Source organism: Tauraco erythrolophus, chromosome 31 (genome assembly GCF_009769465.1).
Source record: "Tauraco erythrolophus isolate bTauEry1 chromosome 31, bTauEry1.pri, whole genome shotgun sequence".
NCBI classification, from domain to species: domain Eukaryota; kingdom Metazoa; phylum Chordata; class Aves; order Musophagiformes; family Musophagidae; genus Tauraco; species Tauraco erythrolophus.
The window spans coordinates 1305827-1329405 of NC_141495.1; the positions used below are offsets into that span (position 1 = coordinate 1305827).

Consider the following 23579-nt stretch of genomic DNA (forward strand, 5'->3'; position numbering starts at 1 on the left):
GGGACAGGATGCTCGCGGCACGGAGCGGTGGGGGGGGAGCAGGATGTCCCGGGCCGCGGGAGAAGCCCGTGACCAGGGGTCGCCGCGGCCGTTGGTTATCACGGCACCGCTGGGAACGGCTCCGCTGGGAACGGAGTACAGCACTAAATATTCAGGACTCCTCGTGCGAGACGTTCCTTCTTACCACCGGGGGATACCAATGTTGGCAGAAAAAGCCAAATCTGTCTCTTGGGCAGAAATATTTTGTACGGCAGCTGGGGAAGGAGCCGGTCCCCTCGGACACGACGGCATCGCCGAGGGAAGCGGCTCACGGCCGTTCCTCTTCCTTAACTGCGTTACTTACACACAGTTTCACAGCTTCGGAGCGCAGAGCCACTCAGACTGTTACCCCCCCAGGGCCGGGGCTGTGCTTCGGGATCCGCCGCGGGACCTCACCGCCTCCGTCCCCGTGACCCCCCTGGGCACGATGCGCGGCGAAGCCAGACAGCCCCAACTCCGGCCGGCGAACGCGACGGCAGCTTCACGCTGCCGCGACCCCAGCTCTGATCCCGAATCTCCCCTACGTGTTCCTTTTGCGACTACCCTGCCGTTTTCACGGAAAACACGGAAAATAAGTGCACAGTAACAAGAGATGTGAGGTGTGACGTAACCAGGACTGCAACATATTCAATTTCGAGTTACTCAAACATGTAAAACTTGGTATTTGACCTATTAAACTTGTGGTTTTTTAACTCTCCTAATGCATCTGCACCTTTGTTCACAGACCTCGGGGTCAGAGCGGCCTCAGATAATCCCCGACACAGCCCCACGTGGTGATCTGGGCTGGAAACCCAACGAGCCCTTTAGCCGGAGCCCTCCACCTCCCTGTGAATCCTGCACCACCCCGTGGGGTAAACCAGCCGCGGGCTCCTTTGGCAACTGCTGGACACCCACCCCGGGACCACCCTCCCAGCTTGAATTCCCCGTGCCGCTGCTGCTCACCAGCCCGGCAGTGGGGACCGGTGTCCCTCTGGGTACGTGCTCCCTGGGGCGGCTCTGCCCGAGCAGCTCCGGCGGTGACCGAGTCCGGCCGCCCCGGCCGATGGCAGTGCCCGGCGAGCAGCTCCCCCCAGCCCTGAATCAAGAAGGAAACTTCACCGCTGGAGAAAAGCTAAAGCTGCTCATGGAAACCCCGGCGGCGTTTGCCCGCTGAGCCGGCGTGCCAGCCAGCAGCTCCGCGCCCACAAAGGGCCACGTCCCAGCAGAACCCGGCGCTGGCAGCGGGAAAGGGCTTATTCAGGGACACAAACCGAATCGGGTTCTCACGAGGCCGCTGCTCCCAACCTGCTGCGGAAACAGCCCGCAGAAACGCCGCAGCCCATCGTCCTGGCGCTGCGCCGGGCGCAGGGGCGGCGGTGAGGAAGAGGCCCCGGGCGCCCGTGGCCTCGTGCCACAGATCCTGCCGAGCGCAGCACGGCAGCAGGATGCCGGAGCGGCTCACGTGCTTTCCCGGGCACTCCCGAGGAGGCCGAAATGCCAACCTGCACATTTAAAGCAACAAGTTTGATAAAGAAGTGATGTACAAGAGGTCAACGTTTTCCATTTTATTATTCTAAATAAAAACCACACTTTGTGCTGAACAATGGAGTATAAAAGAACCCGATGTACAACGATTTTAGACATCTACTATTTGGGGGGAAAGTTTACAAAATATACAAAACTTTACAGCAAATAGATAGTAAACACTTAAATATCAGGAGGTCAGCACCTACTATTAACTTAACGCAAAGGTTAGACAGCAACTCAACGCTTTTCTTCCGCTCAATTATTCCCATCAGAGACCTGGATCCTTCGAGAAAGGGGAGAATCAAACTGAACCTCGTGAAATGGGAGTAGGACCCGTCTCCAAGCGCGGATTTGGTGTCGGGGTTTCCCGTGAGCACCCGCAGCCCGGCCGCCCTCCGCAAACGCCGCCGGCACAGCTCAGGGCGAAGCATTTCCCCGCTGGTACCCCCAGGATCCCAAAGCACTTTGCCAACACGAGTCGCACCTCCCGGCTGCCCCAGGCGAGGTAGGTAAGTGTCGTCCCCACACTGACGGAGGGACGCGCGGCCGGCGGGCGAGCAGGCTCGCCAAGCGCCGCGCCGCGAGCCGGCGGTGGAGCAGGAACAGATCCGGGCACCAAGTTTCTGCTCCGGCTCCCCCAGTGCCGCGGACGGCGCTTGGCCTCCGACGCGGAGATGTGCACGGCTGCACCCCGGCACGTGCACAGCCCCGCGCCGCTGTCCGGGAGCCCCTGCCATCACCTGGCACCTGTGCCGCGACGCAGCCAGGTCGGAGCTACGGCTCCTCGGGGAAACGTAGCCCATGGGGGACTTGGGATGAGCCCATTGCTCCGGTCAACCTCACCCTCCCCGCAGGGACGCGGGAGCTCCCAGCCAGGCTGGCCGGACTCACGGATCTGGGGACGCCCAGGACCCGGAGCGCTCAGGTCTCTGATCCCTCTTGGGAAAACTCCTCCTCCTCCGAGGAGCTGCGGCGCGAGGCCAGCCCAGCACAGGAGCTGCGGGTCCAGATCCGTCCCCGCATCCCCTCCGCAGACGGGACTCGCTGCTGATCTCGGGACGTTTCATGTGGGAATGACTCATTTTAACACAGGAAAGAATCCAGGGCACAGAAACGCCAGAGATCCGAGCGCTCCCCCCGTCCCCACACCCAAAAACAACCGGCAGAAAACGGAACGGGCTTTTGCTTTCCCGTTGCTGTGCCCAGAGGGGTGGGCTGGCTTTGCCCGCAGTGTTTCAGTGTAAAAGCTTCTCTTTTTGGTTTATGTGCACAAAAGGCTTTTGCTTCACAGCTTGGCAAGACACGGGGCTGCAGACGCCGTGGCGCGGCAGCAACCCCGACCCATCCCAAAGCTCGTCGCGGCTTCTGGGACGTTTCAGGAGGGTCACGAGGCTTTAAGGACTCGGCTCTCCCAAAGCCTCGTCTGCCCCCACATCCTTCATAGCGGTTTCCAGAGCAGGGCAGGTCGCATCCGTTCCTGCCTGCCAGGCAAGGAACAAACCCCGTAACTCCAAGAGCTCCTCGGAGGAGCCTGCAGCGAGCCGCCGTCAGCTCCCGCGCCTCCCTACAGCGCCATGCGTTCTCAAAGTGATTTTTAAAAAAAAAACTTAACAACACTCAGCTAAACACGGCTCCGCAGACCTGACCAGCACCACGAGACCGGAGTTTGGAAATCAGAGCTCCGGCGGCGGCCGCGGCACAGCCTGGCCAACCCCAGGGCTGGCGACCGCTTCGGTGCCCCTCCTCCTCTGGAAACAGGCTCCAGGCACCACAATCAGGGCAAGTCCAGTTTAACACGGCCCAGGGCGATGTCAGCTGGCCCCAAACTTGGCCAATATCACAGGGACTGAGGAAAAACACAAACTCCCAATGATCTCATCGCCGACGGACAGCACGGTCCGTTCCTCCCACCCCACCTCCGTGCAGAGGGGTCGGACTCGGGTGCTGCGGGTCCATCGGTGACGGGATGACACGAGCTCAGGACGAAGGAGCCGCATGGGAAGGGTCATTAGGTCCAGCCAGGGCTCAGCACCGCCGGCGGGGACATGGCTCAACACCGACTCATCTCTTCCCCCATCACAACGGGGCTGGACCTGGAGCTGTCGCGGTGGAAATGCAGCTTTACAGGAAAACTGCGGGGATGGAAGGACGGATGGAGCTGAAGAGCAGCGGCTCCCAGCACCTCCGCACCCTCCAGCCCCTGTCCCTGGGACGCGAACTCCTCCCGCTCCTGACAGCAACGTGCCAGCCAGAGGGGAGAGGTGCTCTGCCAGCCGCAGGGACATCGCAGCGCACGTCCCCGCTCCCCGCTCCCGCTTCCCCCACCCCTCCGCGGCGGCACGGAGCCGTCCCCACTTCTTATATTGCTACGGAGCCGCTGTGCTGGGGCTGCGGCGGGGCTGGGGCTGAAGGGAGGTTTGCTTCCCGCGGGGAAGGCTGTAACAGGAGCAAACCGATCCGGCCAGGCCACGGAGCTGGGACGGAACGGGAAAGGCTGGAGCTGTCGCTTCCCTGGGATGCCGAACGCCGAGCGCTGTGCATCTCCCGCACGCTGCGCAGGTACGAGCCAGCCATCTCCGCCGCGCTCCCGGGAGGTAGGTAGGTACCACAAGTGTTACGACCCTCATTTTACAGATGAGGAAACTGAGGCAAAGAGGTGAAGTGACTTGCCCAAGGCCACAGCGGAGCAGGGGAACGACCCCCGGGAATTCCAAGCTCCCCACCCACGCATCCGGCTCCCGCCGCTCCTCTGCTGCGGGTTGTCCGTTCGGGAGGAGGGGAACGCGGGACGAGCCTACAGGGTTTGCAAATCACTAGTTTTGTTTTCTAACAGCATATCCTTGCAGGAGCGCAGCAGCCAATTCACTCCGACCGCGGCTGGAAAGCCCTGAGCGCTTCCTGTTTGTGAGGTAGAACGAGTTACCGAAGGGCAGCCGCAGCTCACGCTGCGGCATCGGAAATATTTATTCCTCTCCACCTCTGCCCCGCAGCAGGATGACATGGGAAAACGCCGATCCTCACCCTTCCTGCTGTAAACACTGCTGGCACGAGGCTTGACCTCGCCAGCGCAGCTGGGAGAGCCCACCGTGCCCAGGAGCCCCCCAGCCCGCGCCCGCCGCGCCTCGGGAGGCTGAGCCGAGGTTCTCACCGGCGGCTGCCGCCGCCAGCTCCCGGAGCCGCTCCGCCGCAGCCCCCAGCCGGCACCTGCTGAAGTTAAAGCACGACTTGACAAAAGATGAACGAACTCACATCGCACCAACAACATCCTGCAACACACGTTTGCCACGAGACATGTCCGGGACGCGGCGATCCACAGCGGCAGCCGTGGGAAGGGGCGATCCCTTCGGCAGACAGAAGGGCCCTTCTCGAAGGTACCTTCCTGGGAGTTAAGGCAACGGCTCCGTCACGTCTTGTCCGCCGGGATCCGCACAGCCGCAGCGCTGCCGCTCTCCGGCATCCAGCACCTCCAGCAACTGGCAGCCCTGGGAAGCACCGCGCCGGCAGAGCACAACGTGCACGGCTGTCGTCGGCAGGGGGGAGCCGAGGAGATGCCGGCACGCTCTCAACAGCCAGCTGCAGGCCAGCAGAAGCCAGGCGTGACTATGCCATCACGAAATATCTCCTAAGCAGCAGTCGACCCTGTAACACAAACCTGCTTCCCCTGCCTCCTCCCGTTCAGCGACTCCTCCGGAGATCCCTCTGCTCACGCAGCCGCCTCCTTCCTCCCACGCCGCCGTCCCGCTCGGGCTCTTCGGGCTCTTCGGAGAAGTGGTGTCGCTCCTTCAGCCCGGCCTTTGGAGACGGGGTCTCGGGGCACGAGCGAGCGGCGTGTCACGGGCACGGCAGAGAAACTGCCAGCCGCGCTCCTGCTCGGACAGGGCTCCTGGAGACGGGCAGCGCTGCCCGGGAACCAGCGGCGACCGCCCTCCTGCTCACATCCACCAGGCACCCCTCCTCACTCGCGTGTGCGCACTCACACGCTGCTCACCTCCCCTGCAACGGAGACACGGACTCTGCTTATCTCCTCGCAATAGCAGCAGGACCTCAGCGATGCCCAGAACGAGTCTTTGTTTTCCTTTTTTCTTTCTTTTTTTTTTTTCTCCTTTCGCGAGTCCAGCACCATCCTGCTCTGGCTCCGTCCCTCTCTACTGAGGTCAGGTGTGAAAAATCTTAGCAGCATCAGTTTGTGGACAAGCTCGAACTGAGGGTTAGCCTAGTCAAGTGGGCTAAAAGGTTAAAAAAAATAAATCTAGATTCAAAACCTAGTGAGAAATGCTAAAAACACAGAACTCGATGGCCTCTAACAGGACCAGAGGTAAGTAAACACAACAGACTTCTTGGAAACAGTGATGTAACTCACGTGCCGTTAATTCGTACAATGCCACCAATCTAAAAATCCCTAACAAGGCCAAAAAAAAAAAAAAAAAAAATTAGAAAAGGAGGATTCCATCCATGATGCCTGACCATTAAATAAAATAAATGACATTTTTTCCACAGCTTCTGTAATTAGTATTTGCTCCTTCGCTGGCCCTGCCCTGCCTCACCCCATCAGCTGTCCGTGTTTTTCTCCGCGTCTTTGGAATGGATGATGTACATGAAAGTCTGTTCGATGGTGAAGTCCGGGGGGAGGCTGCCCTTGTGCACGCCTATGTGCTTGCTCATGAGGTTGAGCGTGGAGCTGTAGTGCCCACAGACCGTGCAGCGGTACATGAGGGCTCCCGAGTGCGTCCGCAGGTGGCACTTGATGGTGGAGCGGCCGCGGAAGAACTTGTGGCACACCTTGCACTGGTAGGGCTTTTCTCCGGTGTGGATCCTCCGGTGGTAGTTGAATTCACTGGTGTGGGCAAACCGCTTCCCGCAGACCTTGCAGCTGTACTTGCTGTTGCCCGGCTGGTTTTGCAGCGCCAAGTCTTCGCTCAGGAATTCCTCCGGCATCTTCCTCTTCTGCAGGCCCTGCTGCTGGAGGCGGTCTCCAAAGCCGGGTCGGATGTCGAGGCTGGCCCCGCACTTGTGCTGGCTGACGTGGTAACGATACGCCGCTTCCAGCTTGAAGCTCTGGCCGCAGAAGTGGCACCGGAAAAGAGCCTCCTCCACGTTCTGGTGAACGGCCAAGTGCTTCTCCAGGAGTTGCCGATCCACGAAGCTGTTGGCACAGACAGAGCAGGAGAAGACCGCGATCCCCAAGTGAGACAGGGTGTGCCACATCAGGCTGCAGAGACTGAGGTGCCTCTGGTCGCACACGATGCACGTCTGGCTCTTCAGGTTCACGTGGTCCAGGATGTGGTTGCGGATGGTGTGGAAATCTTTGGCCAAAGGCTTCCCGCAGGCAGCGCACGCCAGCTCGGAGCCAGGCCCTCCCCCGGCCATGGCCATCTTCCCCAGCAGCGGGTCACTGGGGTGGACAATGATGTTGTTGTCAAAGACTCCTTCTCGCCGGTGGAGGGTCAGCTGCCACTGGGTGAAGAACTTGGTCTCGCACATGTCGCAGGAGAAGAGGAAGATGCCAATGTGGGACAAAACATGAGTGACCCTGGAGTTCCGGTCCTGGAAGTGGGTTTCACAGACCTTGCAGTTCCCGGTGAGCAGATCAACGTGGTCTCTAGCGTGCTGGCGGATCAGCTGGATGTTGGGCTCCAGGACCTTCTTGCACACTTGGCAGGGCATGGCCTTGCTGTCCCGGCTGTCACTCTCAAAGGCCAGCTCTTCCTCACTGTCATCACTCAGCTCAATAACCTCTTCTGAGGGCCCCAGCTCTTCACTGGCATCTTCGAAATGCAGTTCGTCCTCGCCCAAATCCTCCAGCTGAAGCTCATCCATCTGCCCAAAACCTTGTTCTTTGGAGTGGTCGCTGTTGCTGGGACAGGAGTTGCTCCCCGTGGAGATGTCCAGGGAAGGATCGGCGGTAAAGAAGCCACCCTTGCCATAGTCGCCATTGCTCTGGACCTTGTACTGCTGGCAGGAGCTCGCGGTGGTTTGAACGACGATGTTCACGCTGCCCAGGGCGGGCTGGGCCACCATACTGGCGGCAGGAGCGAACTGGCCTTGATCCGATTCCTGTTCTGTCTTGGGAGGCTGCTGCGGGTGCATCAAGGGGAGAGTCTGGCTGGCTTCGCTCATGGTGCTCCTGTCGTCCTCTTTGTAGCTGCCGGCCACTTCCCCGTGCAGGATGTAATTCCGTTCAGGGCCGAAATGTTCCCCGCCACTCCGGATTTCACCCAAGGAATGGCTCTGCTCTGAGGAGGTGCTGCTCAGAGGACCTGACCGGCCTTCGCTCATCGCCAGGGAGGGCTGCTTCGTGATGGCTGAGCTCTCCAGGTCAGGGAAGGTGGAATGGCAGGCCTTCAGCAGATCTTCCATGCCCAGCCGCTCCGCCACCTCGTAAATGACGCCCACATTGATCAGGTCCGTGAAGAGCTCCGAGGTGTACACAAAGCTGAGGATCTTCTCGAAGTTGGCCGGTGTGATGAAATCCACTACGTAGGTCCTAGCAGCATCCAGCCCCGTGTTCAGGAAGAGGTTCTGGAAGTAGCCTGCGGCACAGGCCAGAACAGCCTTGTGTGCGGCAAAGGAGCGGGTGCCCACCAAAATGGTGACGTCGCACATGGTCTCGGACAGCCGGCACTTGTTGAGTTCCTTCAGCAGGTTGTTGGGGTGATTGGTGCTGTGCAACTTGATCCTCATGCCCATCTTAGCAGCTGCTTAAGAGTCCCTCTCCTGGTCAGGTTCTTCTTCACGCATTCATCAGCTGCGTGAGCAGGAGGTGCTTGGCATCCAGAAACTGGCAGGGCAAGGGGCTCTGGAGAGAGGAAAATGCAAAAAATGTTAATGCCTTAACAACCAAAGGGACATCTCTCTAGTCACATTCCAAATTTTCCACCTTCCTGACAAGCAACAGAGCAGCACAGCTGCTTAGACGGAGAGCGACCAAAACCCATCTTGCAGCTTCAAAAACCGGCTCCTTGGGAGAGACGCACAAAGGGAAAGACACAAAGAGACCAAGAAAAAGGCATTTACTCCGCCAGCGACAGCCGCACGTTCCCACCTCTATTTGGGCACCGACACCCAGGTCTGGAGCGGAGCCCCAGCCGGTGCCTGTCACACACACGGCCCCCCTCGTCCCCCTCTCCCGGAGCAGCGTCACCCCCTGCCTGGAGGGCTGAGGGTCCGACTCTACGCGCTGGTTGGCTTCACCTCCGCGTCTCCTCCAGCCACCACCGCTTCATACCTTCGCTTCGGATCTCTCCCGTACCCACACGGTAACTTTCGTTCTCCAGGCAGGATCTCCTTTTGGATTCTCCCCTGCGCTTCTCTGCTTCCCCTGGGATTCCTCCTCTGCTACGCCGGGACCTGCAGCACCTTTGGGTGCTCTTTTAGCCGGCGCTTTGCGCAGTATTCCCAGGCTGCCACCAAGCACCTGGCCCACGGCACTGGCAATTCCCACCTGAGCTCGTCCTTCCAGCCTGTCCCACTGCCTTTGTCACCCTGTCCCGCTCACAGGTGCTCTGCTGGCTCTCGGGCCACCCGGGCACTCGATGAACTTGCCCCAGGAGCTCCATCCCTACCCTGGGAGCTCCATCCCTACCCTGGGAGCTCCATCCCTTCCCCGGGAGCTCCATCCCTACCCCGGGAGCTCCATCCCTTCCCCGGGAGCTCCATCCCTACCCCGGGAGCTCCGTCCCTACTCCAGGAGCTCCATCCCTTCCCCGGGAGCTCCATCCCTTCCCCGGGAGCAACATCCCTACCCCGGGAGCTCCATCCCTTCCCCGGGAGCTCCATCCCTACCCCGGGAGCTCCATCCCTACCCTGGGAGCTCCGTTCCTACTCCAGGAGCTCCGTCCCTTCCCCGGGAGCTCCATCCCTACCCCGGGAGCTCCGTCCCTTCCCCGGGAGCTCCATCCCTACCCCGGGAGCTCCGTCCCTTCCCCGGGAGCTCCGTCCCTACCCCACTGCCTTTTTCTCCCCGTGACAGAGAACGACCCCCGAAGCTGGCAGAGCGGGAGTTCGCAGGAGCCGGGAGGGGAGCGGGCAGCCTTCTGCGCCAGCTCCAGGGAAAGGCAAAGAGGAGCTGAGGACAGGGGGACGCCAAGGGACGGCGGCAGCGATGGCCCATGCCCGAGGATGAGGATGGCCGGGGAAGGCTCTGGAGGGAAAACGCTCCCCAGCCCAGAAAACACCCGGACGTGGGCAATTCCTGCAGCGTGGGGATCCCTGCGGGCGGGGAACCGGCCTGGGGATGAGGCAGGAGGGAAAAGCGATGGGGGGGGGCCGGGGGCAGGGGAAAGCCGGGGGGAGCAGGGCAGGAGGGGGCCCCGGGGGGGGAGGAGGGCCGGGCAGGCCCCGCGGCCCGCGGGCGGGCGGGGGGGGGTCCCTCCCGGCGGGGGCACGGGGGATCCCGAAGCTGCCCCGGGAGAAAAGGGAGCACCGAGGTGGGGGGGCGGCGGGGACCCCCGGGGGGGGCTGCAGGAGCCACGCGGGACAGCCGGGGGGGCCACGGGGGGCCACGAGGGGCCCACGGGGTCGCGGTGAGGGGAGCCACGGGGGGGCTCTGGGGGGAGCCACGGCGGGGGCAGGAAAGGGACCCCGGGGGACAACGGGAGACCGCGGGGGGCTCCGTGGGGGCTGCGGGAGGCCCGTGGGGGCCGCGCGGGGCCCATCGCGGGGGGGGGGGGGCGGTGCGGGGCACCGAGCGGGGCCCCGCGGGGGGCAGCCGGAGGCCGGCGGGGCTGCGGGCCGGCGGCGCTCCTTACCCGCCCGGCGCCCCGCACCATCCCGGCTCGGCTCACACAAAGGCGCCGACCCGCCCTCCGTCCGCCCCGGCCGCCGCCGGAGCCGCCTTCCGCCCGCCCGCCCGCGCGGCGGGGCCACAGCGCCCCCCGCGGCCCGGAGGGGAGCTGCGGGGGGCCCGGCACCGGCACGGGAATGGGCACCGGTACCGGCACCGGCACCGGTACCGGCAGCTCTTCCTTTGCGGCGGCAGGTGTGGGGCAGTCGCTGCAGCCCCCGGCCCGTCCCGTCGGGCCGTCCCGGGCGCGCAGCGCCGAGCACGCCGGGTCCCGGCGCGGCGCAGCCAAGACACAGACACGGTCGGGGCGCGTGTCCCGCTCAGCACGGGAGGGTCTATACCGGTGCACGTAAACGGTGTCTGTGTACAGGTACGGGGGTGCGTACACGGGGTGCGGATACAGGCGCGGGGGTCGGTGTAGGGCCGGCAGAGCCGCGGCCGCGGCTCCGGCCCCTGCGGGTCCCGCGATGGCTCCGCCGTCCGTGGGCGGCGGCGCGCCTGGGACGCCCCCGCAGCCGGTGCGGCCGCCGCAGCGCAGCCCCCGGTGCCGGTGTCGGTGTCTCGCCGCGGGGGACAGGGCACGGCCCGGGCCGGCCCCCGTGGGTGGGGGGCGGGGGCCGTGGAGCGCGTCCCGTCCAGCCCCGGCGGCTCGGCCCGCGGCTCACGCCGCCCGCAGCGGGGCCCCGCCAGTAGCGGGGGGCCCCGGGGAGCACCGGGGGGACGGGCCGCCGCTCGCCCGCCCCGCCGGCCGCCCGGGCTCATCCGCCCGCTTCCCCATGAGCCCCACGAAGAAGTCGTGCATGTCGCCTGCGGAGAGACCCGCCGTCAGCGCCCCGGGGCCCGGCTGCGGGGCCGGGACCGGGACTGGGCGGGACTTACGCTTCTGCGGAGCGGCGGGCGCGGGGGGACCTGGAAGAGACAGAAGCAGGTGAGCGGCGCCGGTGAGGCGGGGGCCGGACCGACCGACCGACCCTCCGCAGCCCACCCCGCCCGCGCCCCGCGGCTCTCACCGGCGTCCTCCTCCCGCAGCAGCTGCCGCAGGGCGGCGAAGGCGGCCCCGGGGCCCCCGCGGGCTCTCCAGGGCAGCGGCTCCGGGACGGGCATCCCCTGCGGGAAGCGAAGCGGGTGAGCGGAGTGGCGGGTCCGGGGGGTCCCAGGTGGTCAGGGGTCCGCCCGTCGCTCTCCCCTGGCGGCGCCCCGACGGCCGTACCTGTGCGCGGGGCGCGGCGCCCGGCGGGGCAGCGGCAGCGGCGGCGGCAGCGGGGGGGTGGCGGGCGAGGGCGAGCGGCAGCGCCAGGACGAGCAGCGCCGCCAGCACCGGGCGGCTCCTCATCCTCGGGGGGGCCTGGGGGCGGCGGTCAGCGGCGGAGCGGCGGGGTCCCGGGGCCGCCCCGAGCCAGAGCCCCCTCCGCGGGGCGGCCCGGGACGAGCCCGGGCCCGGGCCCGGCGCTGGGGAGGGAAAGCAGCGACACGGGAGACGGGGGCGGCGGGACCCCCACCCGTGTCTGCGGCCGAAAGGGGTGGGGGGAGCAGTAAATCATCTCCTGCCCCCCGCGAGCTGGGGGCCACCAGCACCCTGCCAGCATGCTGGGGAGGGGGCTGCACTGGGGGCTGCAGCCCAGGGGCTGCCTTACAGGGGTGCAGGGGGCACGTTATGGGGGATGCATCACAGAGGTGTGGGGGGCATGCTGGGGGGGACAGCTCCACCACACACCTGGGGGTCCCGTGCCACCACTCGTGCCCGTGGTGCTGCACTTGTGCAGTCACACACACAAGACCGAGTGTGGGCACACGGAGGTCACAAACACGGGCTCAGACTCGGTCCTGCACGTTCACCCGTGTTAGTGCACACACGCGTCCCCTGACATGGGCCCAGGCGTGACACGCGTCCCCGGACACATGCACTGACAGCCAGATCCCAGACTCGCTTGCAAAGCCCCCCCAAGATCTCCCCAGATTCAAGCAGCATCTTCACCCCATCTCTGCTCCCAGCCCGTGCCCTCCCCAGCATCTTCACCCGCGTCCCCCTCCTCCCTTCTGCCCTCTCCCAGCCTGAGCCGGGCAAGGACAGGACGCAGCAGCCCCCAGGAAGCCCCCCGGGCTGGGGGCCGCCACAGACCTGCTGAGCCCTCAGGTGTCCCGGTGCGGAGCTGGGGGCTGAGCGTCCCTCGCTGCTGGCGGCTGCGGAGGGGGAGACGCAGCAAGGTGAGGTGGGCAGCGGCCGCAGGCTGCGCCGACAGCTCTCCCAGCGTGGGCTTGGCCGGAGACGAAGCACTGGGGTGCTGGCTGCTGTGCGGAGTTAAATAAGGGGCTCTGCCCATGGCACGGCGTGGGTGGGTGAGAGGAGAGCCGCCAATGGGGGCCGGGGGGGGTGGTACCCCCACCCTGCAGCTTCACGCCCACGCAGGAACCGTGTCACCGACAGGCACCCGTTACACACGCAGAGTCGCACCACGACACAAGCGCGCCCACGCGGGCGTGCCGGCTCCCCACCGCGCCGCAGTGCCCCGTGGTAGGGGGCCAGCACGCAGGCACTGTGCCTACGCAGCCCCCGGCCCCTCCTTGAGCTGCAGGCGTGGAGGGACATGCACACCCGAGCATGACACATCCGTTGGCACGTGTGGGGACACACATGGCGGGAGCGGTTTTGTCTGCCGCGCTGGCACAGCTGCCGGTGGTCGCTCTGCAGCCGGGCTTGGGGAGGTCTCACACCACAGCGGGGATCAGCTGGGCTCCCACCACGCACACACATGTGGGTGTGTGCACACGTGTTCATCTGCACACACACCCCAACTCAACTGCACACGCAAGCACACGCGTGCCCACACGCACACTCTCTCTGTACCACACACTCTGCCCGTCTCCCCCAGCCCCACTCCGGGGCTCACAACCTCCCTGGTCCCGTGCTGCCCGTGGGGACCACCCCTGCTCTGATGGGCCCCAGCAGCCCCAGGTCTGGCCTCATGGGGCTGCCTGTCCCCAGACTCCTCTGTGATGGACGGGGCCAGCACCACCAGCACCAGCCCCCCCAGTCCCAGCCCAATTTGTCCTCCTGGGAGCCTGGGCTGGATCCTGCATCCTGATCCCTCCATCCCCACCCACTCCCGCACCTCTGGGACGTGCGGAGATGGAAGATGGGCAGGAAAAGTCTGGGGGGACTGGTGGGACGTGAGGGAGGGGGGAACACACAGACCACAAGTGAGAAACACCGACTTCAGCCCGAGCAACAGGCGGCTGCGCCGCGGCCCCGCGGGAAGGCGGCCCGGCAGCCACGGCTCACGTGGCAGCACAGCCCGGGGCAGGGCAGCATCTGCAGTGCTGGGGACGTTAATTAAATCGGAGCCTGGCCAGAGACGGCCTAATTAATTAATAACACCTACTTGTGTGGTGCCAAGCACGACGCAGCCGCGAAGAGCCGCGATGCCCTGGGCTGCAGCGGGCTTGTTTACGGCTTTCGCCCTTCACCGCGCACGGGTGGGAAGGTCCCTGCGCTGCGACGTGACACAGCCTGCGGCGGGAAGTGGCGGGAGCCCTCGGAGCCGGGGCATGTCTGCACCGCCGAGTGCCCCCGCACGCACACACGTGCCCCCCCCATGTGCACGCGCTGCCCGAGTGCCCTGGCACGCGTGCCCGCACATGCCCCCCGTGCACGACAAACCGCATCGATGCTCCAGGGCCCACCTGGGAGCTGGTGCTGACGCTGACGTGACGGGGAGTTGTCAGCTCCCGACGGTAATGTGGGTGACGTGTGGGGACGGGGAAAAAAAAATACAACCCTCTCCAAGAGCTTGATGAGCGCGGGAGAGAAAAGATGGGGTGGGGTGGGGGGGTGCTGCAGGGACCCCCAGCTCCTGGGGGCTGTGGGACTGGTGGAGGTCCCATGGGACCTGAGCTGCAGCGGTGGCACTGGGGCTGCAGCAGTGGCTCCTCTCTGTCCTCCTGGTCCCCAAACACAGCACCAGCCCGGGGACGGCTGCTGGCGCGGGGACGCAGCTGGGCGGGAGGGAGGGTGCAGCAGGGAGCACCCTGCACGGCGGAGGCTGCGGCACGGCAGGGCACCCCAGGCAGGGGGAGAGGGGGACGGGCGGCACGGGCAGGCGGGTGCCAAGGAGCTCACGTGCCAGCCACCCGCGGCCGCCCAGAAATTGCCTCTGCAGCAGAGCGAGCTGCTTTCCCACTTAATGGGAAAAGTGGCCGCAATTTGGGGCCTTTCCAATCACCGCCGAGCCGAGCGCCGGCTGCAGTCAGGCGGCAGGAAAGGCGGGGGGCCGGGGATGGGGGGGTCCGTCCCCGGGGACTGGCTCTGCCCCTGCCCTGCTCCAGCACCACGGCGCCGCATCTGGGGGCTGCAGCACTGCTGGGTCCCCCTGCCCCCCATAACGGGGGCACCCACTGTGACACCGCCCAGTCCCCCTGCCCCCCATAACGGGGGCACCCACCGTGACACCGCCCGGTCCCCCTGCCCCCCATAACGGGGGCACCCACCGTGACACCGCCCGGGTACCGACACCAGACCCTCTGTTTAATGGTTTGCAGCAATTCCTGGTCGGCGCAAGGACACGGCGGGGCAGGACGATGGCGCAAGGTGGGGTGGGTGCCGGTGCGTGGGTGGGGGTCCCAGCACAGGGTGGGGGGGTCCCCTCAGTGGACCAGAACCTCCATCTTGTGGCTGCCCCGCTTCTTGCAGACGGGGCCGTTGCCGCCCGTGTTGGCCGACTCCACCACGGTGACGGCCACGTCGCGCTTCTGGAACCGGGTGGAAAACCTGGGGGGGGGGGGGAGGTCAGGGCAGGGAGGCGGGGTGGGGACACGCCCGGCCCCGCCCCACCTCCTGCCCAATGAGCTGCCTTTGTCACAGCCGCCTCTCAGGGGCTGCAGCCAATTAGCACCCTCCAGCCGATGCCCCACCCTTGCAAGCTCCGCCCCTGCCAGCCTCTCTTTGCCCTACCCAGCCCGTGCGAGCTCCGCCCAGGCCACCACCCTGCCCCGCCCTGCCCGCCCCACCCTCGGTAGCCCCGCCCCAGTAAGCCCCGCCCCAGTAAGCCCCGCCCCAGTAAGCCCCGCCCCGGCCCCGCCCGTACTGGTCGGCGATGTGCAGGGGCAGCGCCTGGGCCGTGGTGTCCTGCAGGGTCTGGTGCAGGCGGCTGACGAGCTCGATGAGGTGGTCGCTGATGAGCAAGAAGTCGCCCTTGGCCCCCACCGAGGATGTCTGGGGGGAGAGCGGGGGGGGGGTCAGCCCTGCTGGGGACGCTCCGAGCCCCCGGGACCCCCGTGCCCGGGTACCTCCTTGAGGTGCAGGGCCAGGAAGCCGTCGGAGAAGCGGGTGACGGAGACGCCGCGGATGTCGCCCAGGCTGAGCACGGTCTTGGGCTGGGCGGCCTTGGGGTCGGCCAGGACCAGGTGCTCGGTGGTGAGCAGCAGCAGGCGCGGGACCGTCTGCGGGCAGGGAGGGGGTCAGCGGGGCCCCGCGCGCCCTCCCGCCGCAGCGGGGCCGGGGCCAGGGCTCACCTTGCCGCTGGCTCTGTTCACCTTCCTCACGGTGTCGGCCATCACCAGCTTGTCCTTGGCCACGGCGTGGAGCTTGTGGTACTTGGGGTTGTCCGTCAGCCCCAGGTACTCGCCCTGGAAGGGCTCCTGCAGGCTGGGGACGGACACCGTCAGCCTGCGCAGCCCCGTGCACCCCCCCCCGTCCCGCCAGCCCCCAACCCTGGCACCTTTTGGAGTAGAGCGACTTCTTGTCCTTGAAGAGCTCGCTGGCACAGAGCTTGGTCCGCAGCAGGGCCCTGCGCTGGGGTGGCAGCTGGTCCCGGTACTTCTTGCACTGCCAGGGAGGGAGGGGACGTTTCGGTGCCGCCGAAGATCCCTAATGGGGGCTGGCGCGGAGGGACGCGAGGTCCCAACCGGAGCCCCTCCGCCTCCCCGTCCCCCTCCTCGCTCCCACCTTCCAGCGGTAGAAGATGCTCCTCAGCTCCTGGTTGGCATTGGCCAGGAACTTGTACGGCGCAGACGGCCACGTCCGGTCCATGACCGACAGTGACGGCAGGTTCCTCCCCAGCCCCACCAGGAACTTCTGCACCTGGGGGTGGCAACGTGGCGGGCGGGCGGGAGGGTCCCCGGTCCAGCCCCAGGGGTGGGGGGCCGGGAAGGTGCTGCGCCCCCTCTCCCCCCAGCCCCGCTCACCAGCCGCCGGTAGATGAAGTTGGCCAGGCGGGCACCGGCCCCGGAGCGGAAATACCTCCGGTACACTCTGCGGACCTGCCAGAGACAGCAGTCAGTGGCAGTGGCGGTGAGACACAAGACCCCACCACCTTCCCCTGCCAACCCCCGCGGGACACGGGTGCCCCTCATCCCCGTCCCCATTTGGCCCCAGCAGAGAGGACAGTGCCACAGCCCGACAGGGTGGGCAGGAGCCAGGGTGGGCAGACAGACAGACAGCCCCGGACACGGCAGCGTGGACAGCAGGACAGAGGCAGCGGGCAGAGTGCACGGCCCTGGTACCTGGTACCCTTTCCAGTAAGCAGCGATGGTGGTGGCGGCCACGTGACGCTGGCGCTGAGCCTTCAGCTCCCGGAGGAGCCGGCGACACTGCGGGGGGTGAGAGCCCGGGAGCCCCACGCGGGGAGACAGCGACACGGATAGCGAGCGAGAGGGGCAGAGGCAGGAGAGAAGGACAGAAGACGGGGAGAGATGAGCCTGGTCCCACCGTGGGACTCTCCCTGCCACACACCCCCCACCCTGCTGCCCGCGCTGGGAGACCTGCTGGCCCTGGCCGGCCGCCCCGGGGTGCCCGGCTCTCACCTTCCAGCCCCGCGCGTACGCCTGGATGAGCAGCGCCGACCGCTTCATCTGCTTGTACTTGTTCTTTTGCTGCGGTGGGGAGAGGTGGGGTGAGCTGGGGGGGTGAGCTGGGGCAGAATTGGGAGCTCAGGGCAGAGGGACGGGTGGGGAAGCGTGGCTGGGACCCCCTCTCCTCACCATGTGGCACCGGAACCAGGCAGAGATAACGATCTGGCTCTTGCGCATCAGCTGGTAGTGGGTCCGGCACCGCCAGCCCCGAAACATCTTCTGGATGAGGGTGGCGAGCTGGGACACGCGCTCCTGGCGTCGCCGCTCCAGGTCGAAGAGCTGGGGACAGCCAGGGCGAGCGCTGGGCACCAGTGGGCACAGGGACACCCCAGTGCCAGGGGCTGCAGTGTCATCCCGGAGCCCCTGGCACTGGCTCGGGGCTGCCAGTGGGGCGAGGGCACCCGTGGGGCTAGCACCTGCTCTGGGTCAAGCCCTGCCCCTCCCAGCAGCCCGACTGCCCCCCGGCGTGGTCCCCCCGCTCCTCCCGTCCCCGGACTCACGGTGCGCGGCGAGCGGATGAAGATCTTGGTGTGGCCAAACGCCAGCTCCTCGGTGGGGAACGCCAGCTCCGCCAGCAGCACCTCAGCACCCTCCCTGCCACGTAGCGGGGCACGAGGCCGGTCAGAGCCCCACAGCCCCCGAGCCGGGGGGCTCCCAGACACTCCCACGGTCTGGCCCAGCCCCGTACCTGTCGCTGCCAGCCCAGCGGGGCCATGTCCGTGCACCGAGCATCTTGTAGCGCTCCAGGAAGGGGCTGTAGAGCTGGCGGAAGGCGTAGCCCGCCCGTCGCACCCGCACGTTCTCCATCAGCCCCAGGTACCGGATCTGCCCCAGCACCAGCTCTGGCGTGAAGAGCTTTGCCATTTTGGTCTCGTTGGGCTTGATGCACCTGGGGAGGGCAGCGGTGGGCTGGGGGGGGGGGTCCCACTGGCACCAGAGCTGGGGGTCTCCCCTAGCACCAGTACCTGATGTAGTTGGGGTTCTTGGAGTAGAGATTCTTCATCAGCGTCGCCACCGAGACCTTGAACTGGAAGCCGGTGGTGGTGGGCAGCTTGAGGGAGACCTTCTGGGGGTCTCCCTCGGGGAAGAGGGAGCGCAGCAGCGCGTGCTGGGCAGCCCACATGGCCTGCGAGAGGTCGCGGAAGAGCAGGTCGTTGTTCTTCTCGATGAAGCCCGTCACGTTGTAGGTCACCTGGGTGCGGAGCGGGGTCGGCGCTCAGCGGAGGGCGGGCTATGCTTCAGTGCCTCTGTGCCCGTTCCCAGTCCAGCCCCGCAGCTCCCATGCGCAGCTGGGAAGAGGCCCCCGGGGGTCTCGGCTGCCCCCGGCAGGGTTGGGGCTGCGGGTGCTGGCGGATGCCCGCGGCCGCTGGCGGACCTTGCCGGCGTAGTGGCGGATGCGGAAGCACTGTGGCGGCAGGCTGGTGTCCATGACGTGCTGGGCGTTCTGGGTCTCCTTGCTCTCGTAGTGCTTGTGGGTGGCGAAGAGCTGGTTCAGCTTGGTGAGGAACGTGTCCTCGTTGACCACGCCGGGCCGCAGGCACTCCTCGTCCAGCATGGCCAGTATCCCGCACTTGCTCTGTGCCGCGATGGACAGCGTCACCCCAAACGGCCCCGGCCCCGAGCAGCTGCTCCGCGGAACCGCGGCCGCTCCAGGCTCTGCCCAGCCTGTGCCGGGGGCAACAGGACCCTGACCCGGGACCCCGACACTCGGGGGGCGACTCACGTTCTCGATCAAGTCGCAGATGATGCTGTTGTCGAAAAACTCCACCACGGTCCACTGGATGCCCTGGGAGCAAACGGGGGTCAGACGCACGGACCCCCAGACATGCGGTACGCGAATCACCTGGACCGTATCCCACAGACACCCCCCAGCTGATGCGGGGCAGGAACCGGATGTCCGGCCGTGGAGACAGGGATCCCGCATCCCTCCCTGCCTTCCTGCTATTGAATCTGCTCCCGGCAGGGAGCGGGGCGAGGGAGGGACGTGCCTCGGAGCCGTCTCCGGCACTTCCCTGTCCCCTGGGGGCCAGGGCTCCTTGGGGCCGCACTCTGGCACAGGCAGAGGGGCCACATCCAGCCCGACCAGCACGGGCCGGGGGTACCTCTCGGACGTATTCCTCCTGCTCCTCCTTCAGCGTCATCAGGATGAAGATCTGCTGCAGCTTCTCGTTGCAGTAGTTGATGATGAACTGCTCAAAGCCGTTATTCTGCAAGAGAAGGATCCTGCGTGGCAGGTGGTGCCCAAGCCCCGTGCCCTGCTCCATGTCCCACCCACCACCCCTGGCCCCCCCCAGCAGCAGGATGGGGCTGGGCAGACCCTGCACTCACCTGGAAGATCTCGAAGCCGTAGATGTCCAGGACGCCCATCACCTTCCTCTGTTTGCTCGGCTTCACCTGGGGAGACAGCAGGGTGCTGCGCTGCGTCCCGGCCCCGAATGGGGTGGGGGTCCAGGGCCCCGTCTGAGATGGGGGGGCCAGTGCCTGCCATCCCAGGCACTCACCTGGATGCTGGTGTTGATGCGGTTCACCAGCCAGTCGAAGAGGCGGCTGTAGATGTTCTTGGCCAGCGCATCCCGACCGTAGTAGCCCTGGGGAGAGGGGAGAGGGGCTCGTGCCAGCTCCCGGGGGGCTGCCAGGCATCACCCCCGCAGCAGGGGGTGGTCCCACTCACCTGGGGGACGCTGAGAGCGGTGAGAACCATCTCGTCCCGTGCCTTCACGGTGCGGGAGCACAGCGCCTGCTCCAGCGTGCCGGGGTCCAGCCCGATCAGCTCACAGATCTCCTGCAGCTCTGCGCGGGAAGGTGGCGGTGCCGGGGCCGAGCGGGGGGCTCAGCGGGGCCCCCCCCACCCACCCTGGGCCCATGCCTATGCCCATGCCCGTCCCTACCCTGCGGCTCGGCGATGCTGCACGCCTCCATCCCGCTGGCCTGGTAGCTGCCGCTCAGCTGCACGTTGCCCAGCTTGAGCACCACGGCCGTCACCTCCAGCAGCGCCGTCACCTCGGCCGGCGAGAAGCCGATGGCCCTCATGGCATCCTGGGGACAGACGCAGGCAGCTCAAGGGGACGGGGGTGGCCCCAGGGTGTTTGGGGGTGGGTGTCACAGCTTCTTGGCCCCCCAGCCCCCAGCCGGTGGTACCTGCGTGGCACGGAAGTTGGCCGCATCGTCCATGCCGGGCAGGTTGGAGCTCTCCCAGTTCAGGTACTTGTAGTGCCGGCAGTCCTGGCGGAGCTTCAGCTGCTCTGGGGTGGAGGGGAGGCAGCTCAGCCGTGGGCCCCCCCAGGCCCTCGGCACCCCTGCTCCCCCGTGCTGGGGGGTCTGGACCTACGGAGCAGCTGCGCGGAGCCCCCGGCCAGGAGCTGGTAGAAGATGTGGAAGTTCCTCTCGCCCTTCACGTGCCAGATGACGCGGGATTTCTCCAGCAGGTCTGTGGGTGGGGTGCAGTGTCACAGGGGCATATGGGGGTGTGTGGGGTGGGACCCCCCCCCTAGGACAGGCAGTCGGTACTCACAGTTGCTGATGACCCCTCCCAGGGGCTCACCCTTGAAGTCGAACTCCACGTCCATGTACTTGCCCTGAGGGACAGGGATGGGGTCAGGACAGGGGGACCCTGCGGTAGGGCGGCAGCTCCGCTCCCGGTGTCCCGGTCCTCTGCCGTGCCTCCAGCCCGGTCAGGGTCCCCGTGGCCCCGGCGGGGTCCAGCCCCGCTCTCCGGGGTTCCTCGGTCACTCACGAATCGGGAGGAGTTGTCATTGCGGACAGTCTTGGCATTTCCAAAGGCTGTGGGGGTGGACGGGGTTACTGCGTGGTCCGGGGGGGCTGTGCCAGGCCCCAGGACGGGTACAGGGTGCGGGATACAGGCGCTTACCCTCCAGCACGGGGTTGGACTGCAGGAGCTGCTCCTTCACCTTGTCCACCTCCTCCCCTTTGCCGCACACGGCCGCCACGTAGGACATCACCAGCTTGCTGGCCTCTGCGAGCGAGGGGCCGTGGGTGCCAGGGCTGTGGGTGCCAGGGCCGTGCCCGTCTGTCCCACCAGCCCCTCACAGCCCTGCAAGCGCCCAGTGGCGGCCCCGGCTCTACCTGTCTTGCCCGCCCCGCTCTCGCCAGTGATAAGGATGCACTGGTCCCTGTCTCGGTCCCGCAGCGAGCGGTAGGCATCATCGGCGATGGCATAGCTGGGGACGAGGGGGGGTTAGAAGGGGGCTGGAGGGGTCCGGGAAACGCCCTGAGCGGACTCCCCCAGACCCCGAAGCCTCAGGCTGGCCCGTGGGTGAAGCCCTCAGCAGGACCTGGGGCACCGAGGACACCCCGGGGCTGCTGGGCTCCCCGTGCTCACATGTGGGGCTTCACAGCGAAGAAGTTGCAGTTGTGGTACTCCTGCACCTTCTCGGGGGTGTAGATGGGCAGCGACTGGTAGGGGTTCACCGAGATCACCACGTTGCCGATGTAGGTCTGCGGGCAAGCAGGACGGCGTGGGTGCGGGGCAGGGAGCACCCACCCCAGACCCTGGTGCTCCCCACCCCAGGGTCCATACCCTGCTCCCCACCCTGGACCCCACACCCTCCCCTGCTCCCTGCTGCGCCCCCAGCCCGGTGCCCACGTAGATGTCGCCGCGGTGGAAGCGCTCCTGCAGGGTGCGGAGCAGCGACTCCTCAGTCAGCGGGTCCAGCAGCACCAGGTCCCCAACCGCCGCGGTGTCCAGCAGCGAGGTGGTGGCTTCCATGGCTGGGCAGCTCCGGGGCGGCTGGGGCAGAGCAGAGGGGCCGCTGCAGCCCACGGACAGGCAGCCCCTTCCCTGAAACACCCCCCTGGTCCTCCGCAGCCCCTGAGACCCTGGTTGCCCCCCACCCGTAGAGGCACAGAGGGCCCCAGGGAGAGCAGGGTGCCACAGCACCAGGGGGCACAGGCCCGTTGAGACGCGTGACAAGGCTTGAGGCACCGGCCGAGACTGGCACAGGGCAGGGCAGGATGCGGCCCGTGCCCAGCTGGACGCAGCTGGGACCTTGGCTGCTCCCTGACCCTGCTGTGCCCGGCTCTGTCGGGCACCGTGCTGGGGCTGGAGCCCACGGGGACAGGGGACGAGGTGCATGGGCACAGAGGGCTCCTTCCCAGAACACCCTGGTGCCCAGGTCCCGTTGTGTGGGTGGGGGCTCGGGCAGGGGCAGGATGCCACCTGCCCACTGCTGTGGGGGAAGTGGGGGCCCAGCCGGGAAACACGGACACCTGGATTGTTCCTGGGGCAGGGATGAAGTCAGCCTCTGCTTCCTCCCTCCTTCCCAGCAGGGGGAAGCCGGGACAGAGAAGGGGCAGGCTTGGGATGGGGGGAACCCAGGCCCCCCTGGCAGCCCTGCTCCGGGGGCAGCAGCACCCGAGGGCTCCCACAAGAGGTTGTGCTGCTTTTCCCCCCACATTCCACCCGTCTCTCACCTTCCACAGAGCAGCCACGTTCCCCGGGGTGACCTTCACCCTCACTTTACAGCCCGGGCACAGGGCTGTAAACCCACCCCACATATGGGTGCCCAGGCAAAGTTCACAGGTGAGGAGGTGGGGAAGGACGGGGTGAATGGGGTGACAGAGATGGCCCCATCAGGACCTGCCCCACTGGCAGCAGCCTCTGGAGAGGATGGCAGAGCCTCCCACAGGTCCCTGCAGCCTCCCCACACACAGGACACCAGTACAGAGACCCCTGTGCTGCAGGGTGTGGGACCCCAGGCTAAGCACCACGGGTGGGAACCAGAGCAAGACCCCCCCCCAGCAGCTCCAGGGCAGCCCTGGTCTCACCCCAGTCTTCCCTGTGGTGCTGAGTCTCGGAGCTCCCCAGGCCCATAGAGATGGAGGTGCCCCGGGGCAGGGGTGTTCCAGGGTGGGGGCTGTGGGTGCCCCTGGCCAGCCCCAGGGTGCAGGGGGCTCGGGTGCTTCAGGCTGGTGGCCAGGAGCAGAGGGGTCCACAACTCACCTCCCGGTCACAGAGCAGCAGCTCCTGGAGCAGCTTCAGCCGGGGCTGCCTGGGGGCCGGTGGGGCTCAGCACAGCCCAGTGCCCAGCGCTGGCCCAGTCCAGCCCACTGAAGGGCGGAGGGACCTCCCCCAGGGCACCACGCCCACTCACGGACAGGGAAACTGAGGCACAAAGCACACCAGTCAGCTGGGAAGCAACCCCAGGCTGCCCACCAGCCCCCAGCCCATGCCCTGCACGGGGTCCCAGCTCGGCTGCGCCGCTGCCGCCGCGCTTCCCTCCCCACCCCAGCAGCTCGTAGCAGGAACAAGCAAAGTCACTCGCAGCCGAGCAAACAAAGGGAGCTTCCTGCCAGGGCTGTGGGAAACTGGGGCAAGGTCCAGGGGCTGGCAGAGCCGGGAGCACCCCAGGGCTGCTCCCCAGGAGAAGACAGCCGCCCGCACCGTGGC

General features: G+C 66.5%; 3 protein-coding genes across 4 annotated transcripts; all 3 read right to left on the reverse strand.

The window, feature by feature from the left end:
• Nucleotides 1–6051: 6051 nt before the first annotated feature.
• ZBTB39 (zinc finger and BTB domain containing 39) lies at nucleotides 6052–8232 on the reverse strand. The gene has a single exon (XM_009980390.2). The coding sequence runs from the start codon at nucleotides 8230–8232 to the stop codon at nucleotides 6094–6096; it is 2139 nt and encodes a 712-aa protein (XP_009978692.1). The 3' UTR covers nucleotides 6052–6093.
• A 2756-nt stretch (nucleotides 8233–10988) lies between these two features.
• Nucleotides 10989–11660, reverse strand: TAC3 (tachykinin precursor 3). Its single transcript, XM_086628627.1, has 4 exons — nucleotides 11544–11660; nucleotides 11338–11434; nucleotides 11207–11236; nucleotides 10989–11134 (listed from the first exon to the last, which is right to left on the reverse strand). The coding sequence occupies exons 1-4, from the start codon at nucleotides 11658–11660 to the stop codon at nucleotides 10989–10991; spliced, it is 390 nt and encodes a 129-aa protein (XP_086484753.1).
• Nucleotides 11661–14968: 3308 nt separating this feature from the next.
• MYO1A (myosin IA) lies at nucleotides 14969–21911 on the reverse strand. Of its 2 annotated transcripts, XM_086628654.1 has the most exons (28): nucleotides 21777–21911; nucleotides 21513–21628; nucleotides 21257–21351; nucleotides 21042–21146; nucleotides 20907–20953; nucleotides 20685–20748; nucleotides 20502–20600; nucleotides 20312–20415; nucleotides 20062–20209; nucleotides 19845–19963; nucleotides 19675–19761; nucleotides 19502–19567; nucleotides 19276–19380; nucleotides 18897–18959; nucleotides 18549–18749; nucleotides 18139–18365; nucleotides 17862–18062; nucleotides 17674–17767; nucleotides 17303–17452; nucleotides 17126–17194; nucleotides 16826–16912; nucleotides 16508–16582; nucleotides 16269–16403; nucleotides 16042–16148; nucleotides 15836–15968; nucleotides 15611–15763; nucleotides 15409–15536; nucleotides 14969–15092 (listed from the first exon to the last, which is right to left on the reverse strand). In XM_086628654.1, the coding sequence occupies exons 1-28, from the start codon at nucleotides 21897–21899 to the stop codon at nucleotides 14969–14971; spliced, it is 3225 nt and encodes a 1074-aa protein (XP_086484780.1). In that variant the 5' UTR covers nucleotides 21900–21911. The 2 variants fall into 2 exon arrangements, with proteins under 2 accessions (XP_086484780.1, XP_086484779.1); XM_086628653.1 differs by lacking the exon at nucleotides 16826–16912 and having other exon boundaries at nucleotides 21777–21899.
• Nucleotides 21912–23579: the final 1668 nt, after the last annotated feature.

Excerpts from the sequence above, each read along its gene's own strand:
- ZBTB39 (XM_009980390.2), bottom strand. The coding sequence starts at position 8,232 with ATGGGCATGAGGATCAAGTTGCACAGCACCAATCACCCCAACAACCTG.
- TAC3 (XM_086628627.1), bottom strand. The coding sequence starts at position 11,660 with ATGAGGAGCCGCCCGGTGCTGGCGGCGCTGCTCGTCCTGGCGCTGCCG. Across the intron at positions 11,435-11,543 it reads CGCCGGGCGCCGCGCCCCGC|GGGATGCCCGTCCCGGAGCC; the intron begins GCACAGGTACGG and ends CGCTTCCCGCAG. Across the intron at positions 11,135-11,206 it reads GCCCGCCGCTCCGCAGAAGC|GCGACATGCACGACTTCTTC; the intron begins GTAAGTCCCGCC and ends GTCTCTCCGCAG.
- MYO1A (XM_086628654.1), bottom strand. The coding sequence starts at position 21,899 with ATGGAAGCCACCACCTCGCTGCTGGACACCGCGGCGGTTGGGGACCTG. Across the intron at positions 19,762-19,844 it reads CCGCTCTCAGCGTCCCCCAG|GGCTACTACGGTCGGGATGC; the intron begins GTGAGTGGGACC and ends CCCTCTCCCCAG. Across the intron at positions 15,764-15,835 it reads TGAACAGAGCCAGCGGCAAG|ACGGTCCCGCGCCTGCTGCT; the intron begins GTGAGCCCTGGC and ends CCCTGCCCGCAG.